Source organism: Drosophila guanche, unplaced genomic scaffold (genome assembly GCF_900245975.1).
Source record: "Drosophila guanche unplaced genomic scaffold, DGUA_6, whole genome shotgun sequence".
Lineage (NCBI taxonomy): Eukaryota > Metazoa > Arthropoda > Insecta > Diptera > Drosophilidae > Drosophila > Drosophila guanche.
The window spans coordinates 653,006-657,509 of NW_022995750.1; the positions used below are offsets into that span (position 1 = coordinate 653,006).

Below are 4,504 nucleotides of genomic sequence, written 5' to 3' on the forward strand. Positions count from 1 at the left end.
AAGCTCGCTTGACAGTTTTATTTATAAACTGTGCAAATAAAACTGTAAATCACTAGAGAGGGATAAAGCAGCAGAGGGAGCAAGAGAGCGGGGAAAGAGCGAGGGGGAAAAGCAGAGCACCGAATGACCTACATAGAAATGGAAGTGATTCTAGGGAGGAGGCTTGACCAGCGAAAAAAATGGTAGGCACAAAAATAAACACATTGAAAATGGAAACCAAAAACGTCGCGTCTCTGGGCAATGCCACAAATCAAACAATTAATTTCGCCGAGAATTTCCCAGTAAATCAAACAGCCAACATCACAACGAAACAACGACAACAACAATTGTTGGGCGAACCATTTAACTATGTAAATAAATATCCAAATAAAGTAAATACTTTTGTGTAAATAAAATTAATAGATTGGCAGCGACCCGCACCCTATGCCTACTGGCTGAAATATCCATTAAAAAGCAATCAATATATGGAAAATAAATGCCATGTCAGAAGGGGAGTTCCCGCGTGCCCTGCTCCTCCTCTGCTCTTATTTCATTTAGCTAAGAGCCAGAGAGGTCCTTTCGCATAATCTGTATTTAATTTACCCCCAAACAAAAAATCGAGCGAAAAAATTGAAAAAATGTCAAAAAAAAAAACGAGACAAAGGCAGAGAGCGGCTACGGGAGTAGTGGTAGGACCCCAATGAATGGCCATTAAGTAGCACACAGCGGGGGGCGGCAGGAGGAAGCCATAGAAGAAAAACAGACCTCAAACTTAAGCTCAACCTCAAGCTCAAGGTGTATGTGCCACAAAAAAAATAAAAGGGAAGAGTGGAAGAGACGTTGGGAGCGAGAGTGAGAGTCCGTAGTGAATTGCCATTTTTGCAGGGCTACACAATATAATTTGTATGCCTTAGACCTGGAGCCTTCTGCCTCATAAAATGTGCTACTTGCTGCTTCCCACAGAATGAGCCACTGCTTCGGCCCTTGCCTGCCTGCTCGCTCGGAATCCTGTTCTTTTTTGCCTTCAGCAGTCAGTCTCTTTCACAGCCAAAGATTCAACCTCGTACAGAGCCAGAGTTAGATATAGGTTGCCAGGCCGCCCCAATGTTGACCTGATTCTAGTGACGTCATTGGGGCAGGCAGGCAGTCAGGCAGGCAGTCAGGCAGGCAGTCAGGCAGGCAGTCAGGCCTCCACTGCGAATACGTAATGTGCGAATCGCCTTGCATTAGGCGGATACATTTCAAGCCAACGAAAGGACAGAAAGGAGCTGCACTTGAAGGACGGGACGGGAGAACGGAGAGCAAGAGCTACACCCTGAAAATGCTAGAAAAGATGCAGCTTCTACAATCGAAGGATGAAAGAGGAATGAGGAAGCTAGAAGCCACTCGAAGATGGGAGGAAGAAGCTGCACGCTCAAAGGATGGCTGCAAGGATGAGCCGCCAAAGAAAAGAGTGAATAACTTGATTAAAAAGGAGAACGAAGAGGAGGAGCCATAGCAGAATACATTATCTAGCATTAAAGAGGGATAACAAGAGAGGGACAGGAAGAGAAGTACCTCATACTCACCTCCTCCCACCGAAAGCATTACAATAGTAAAAGCCCAAGGTATAAGCCTTCCCCAATGGCAGCAGCATTTTTTGTGGCAGGCCACAGAACTGATGATAGCTTCAATTTTCAGCTGCTGCAACTCTGTGGCTGTGTGCCGCATGCAACTTTCAGAGAAAGTAAGGGGGAGGGAGAGGGAGAGCAAGAGCGAGAGCGAGCGAAAAACTGACAGCTGGCACCCAAGTTATAGCTCAAAGTGCTTTGGGGAAAGGCTCTGCTCACTGCCCCCCAAAGGCAGATGGTTTTAGAAGCCACCCCACCCCACCACATATACGACGAGCGGGTGAGGCGTGGGAGTGGGATATGTGAGGGGGCGCGTGGTGCTGTAGCACTGAAAAGATACAAAACTTGAGCGAAAAAAAAAGAAAAGACGAACAGATAGAGAGCAGAGCAGAGAAAAAGAGGAAAAGTTTCAGTTACGTGCTGTTGCTTTTAATTGAATTTTTTTTGCACCACTGTAGCTTCCACGAGTAGACGAGTAGTGGTTCTGTTCGGCGCTGTTCTGCCCCTAAATGCCGCAGCAACAGCAGCGTGAGCCGTAGGTCTGACCAAGCACATCCGTCCAGGACTTCCGCTAGGACTCTCTCTCTCTCTCTCTCTGTCTTGCGCTGGCCATGGACTCTGGACTCTAGCTGGAGGGCAGTTTTCTTGTTATTTCCAACGCGCCAGCCAAGTCGCAAGTCCTTAAGCGGTTTATTTTGCTTCACACTGATTTTAGACAGTGCAGAGCAGAGCATGGCAGATCAGAGCAGCGCAGGCAGCAGCCAGAGAGGTGGCCATTTACACTCGGGAAACACAGGAGCATTCGCTTTTTACTGGTCGCTGGAGTAGATTTCTAAATTGGGAAGCTATAACATTTTGTGTGTTGTTTTATGGGATAATAATTTAGGACTTAGTGTTATATTAAGGCAGCTTTAGGTATTTTTGATGTTTTGGAGCACTTTTTTAGAATTGAATTGAACAATTTTATGGCATTTTCCTGTTATTTTCAGGCACATTTTTAATTTACAGGAATTTTCTGCAATTGTTTTTCTTGTAAATTGTATTGGGCATTTATGGCACAAATGAATGTATAATGTTTTATTCTATGAAATGTTTCAAGTATATTTTTTATTTTTTATGACATTTTATCTTCTTCTCACTTTCTCTAAAAATATTTCCCGTTTTCGGTGCTTACCTTCTAAAATTTCTCTACGTGTATCCTTTCTCCTCGATTTGCTGCTCCTGGTGCTGCAAGTTTTTAATTAAGAAGTTTCAATTTAAGCATTGGCCCCATAGACAGCCGCAAAAAGACTAGCAGCGAGATGGACAGAGAGGAGTGGTAGACGAGATGAATGCTGCGCTTTTGCATTATTATGATAATAATTTACTTACTCACTTAGAGGGTTAAGGATTACGTAGGCAGCAGGCACGGAGCAGGCTGTCAGAGAGGGAGAGAGAGAGGCTTTAACAAGGGCGAGAAAAAAGTGAGCCTGAGAACAGAATTAACTTTCACTTTGTTACGATAGCAAAGGCAAAACCCATTTGAGTTTAATCCAAAATGCGACATCTCATCATGGGCCTGCTCACGTTGATTTTCGTCATAATATTCTTTTCCGTTGGCGGCTACTACACCTTGCAGCATCCCAAGCAGAAACGTGAGTTTGCTTTTTGGTGTCTAGTTGGTTGGATCCTTGACATCCCTTCCATTCAACTGCTGCCTCACAGGTTTCAAGTCATGCTATAGCCAGGGCGGCACTTGTCGCGAAGAAGACAATTGCGAGGATCAGCTCAAGAGTGATTTTCTTACCCTCTGCGTGCTCAAGCGTAAGATTTGCTGTCTTTCCGAGGTGCCCATAAAGTCTGATTGAGTTATTCCTCTGTAAATATTTTTTAAATGTATTTGGTATAACACGTGTCGCAGATATTTTTCGGGTTAAATCAAATTGAAGCTACTGTGCCGCGTTCACCCAAAATAAATCCAAATTTAATTCTGGCAGCCTTGTCTGTGTCTGTCTCTCTCCCCCCCCGAAAACTATATCCAATTAACAGTTGGAACTAACACTATCCTATCCATCCACTGCCATCAATTGAATCGTTATATGCCAGCAATAACTTCAGCGATAACGCTTTCAGGCTCACAGACGGCGGCATACATCCTGGCCATTCTTCCTTCCGTTTCAGGGGCTAATTTAGTGGAGTTTGCGCCACTCATTTGTCCATGAAATGGGGAAAGGGGAAGGGGCAGGGGAGGAGTGCTCTCTGCGTGCTTCCCATGGGGCAGCAGCCGTCGACAACAACAGTTGGCATTGTCCCACACACACGCGCACAGACACATCCTTTGGGATGCTGCTGCCGCTCTGCTCGCTCCTCTACCTCTAATGAAGCGCAAATGTTGATGTAAAAATTTAATTTAGTTCGTAACCTTCACAGGCACGCATAGGGATAAGGATGTGCTGTAAGACGTCCTAGAGGATGAGCCTCTATAGCTATGGAATGTCCAAATGTTTATGCATCCGAGTGGCCGAAACGCGTGTCCTGTTTGCTGTTTACCTTCAAATGTGTGCGTGACATGGACCCATGGGTTATGTACTCGTATATGTTATGTGTATGTTTATGTGGCATGTGTCCTGTGCATCCTTTGCCATACATGTTACGTATACGCATACACAAAAATAAAATAATAAACGATGATGATGATGCCACCACGTACATGTATTAAAAACAAAGCGGAGCCAAACACACACAGCAGTGGCAGTGGCAGTGGCAGTAGGAACAGCGCCAGAGAAAACGCTGACAAGCAAAGGCTTCGACGAAGGCTTTGGCCTCTAGTCCCCCTACCCCATCATGGACGTTGAGTATCATAGAGGAAGGAGGGAGATGGCGGGAGCTCGAGCTCCATCACAAAGCAAAGCTAACAAACTGTGAGGGCGGGCAGG

The 4,504-nt window shown here is 45.2% G+C and overlaps 1 protein-coding gene across 1 annotated transcript; it reads left to right on the plus strand.

The window, feature by feature from the left end:
- The first annotated feature begins 3,017 nt into the window (after positions 1 to 3,017).
- LOC117586299 lies at positions 3,018 to 3,543 on the plus strand. Its single transcript, XM_034276255.1, has 2 exons — positions 3,018 to 3,223; positions 3,294 to 3,543. The coding sequence occupies exons 1-2, from the start codon at positions 3,127 to 3,129 to the stop codon at positions 3,434 to 3,436; spliced, it is 240 nt and encodes a 79-aa protein (XP_034132146.1). The 5' UTR covers positions 3,018 to 3,126; the 3' UTR covers positions 3,437 to 3,543.
- Positions 3,544 to 4,504: the final 961 nt, after the last annotated feature.

Bases quoted from the DNA above. Each gene is read 5' to 3' on its own strand.
- LOC117586299 (XM_034276255.1), top strand. From the start codon at position 3,127: ATGCGACATCTCATCATGGGCCTGCTCACGTTGATTTTCGTCATAATA. The intron at 3,224-3,293 runs GTGAGTTTGCTT...GCTGCCTCACAG, and splicing joins GCAGCATCCCAAGCAGAAAC to GTTTCAAGTCATGCTATAGC.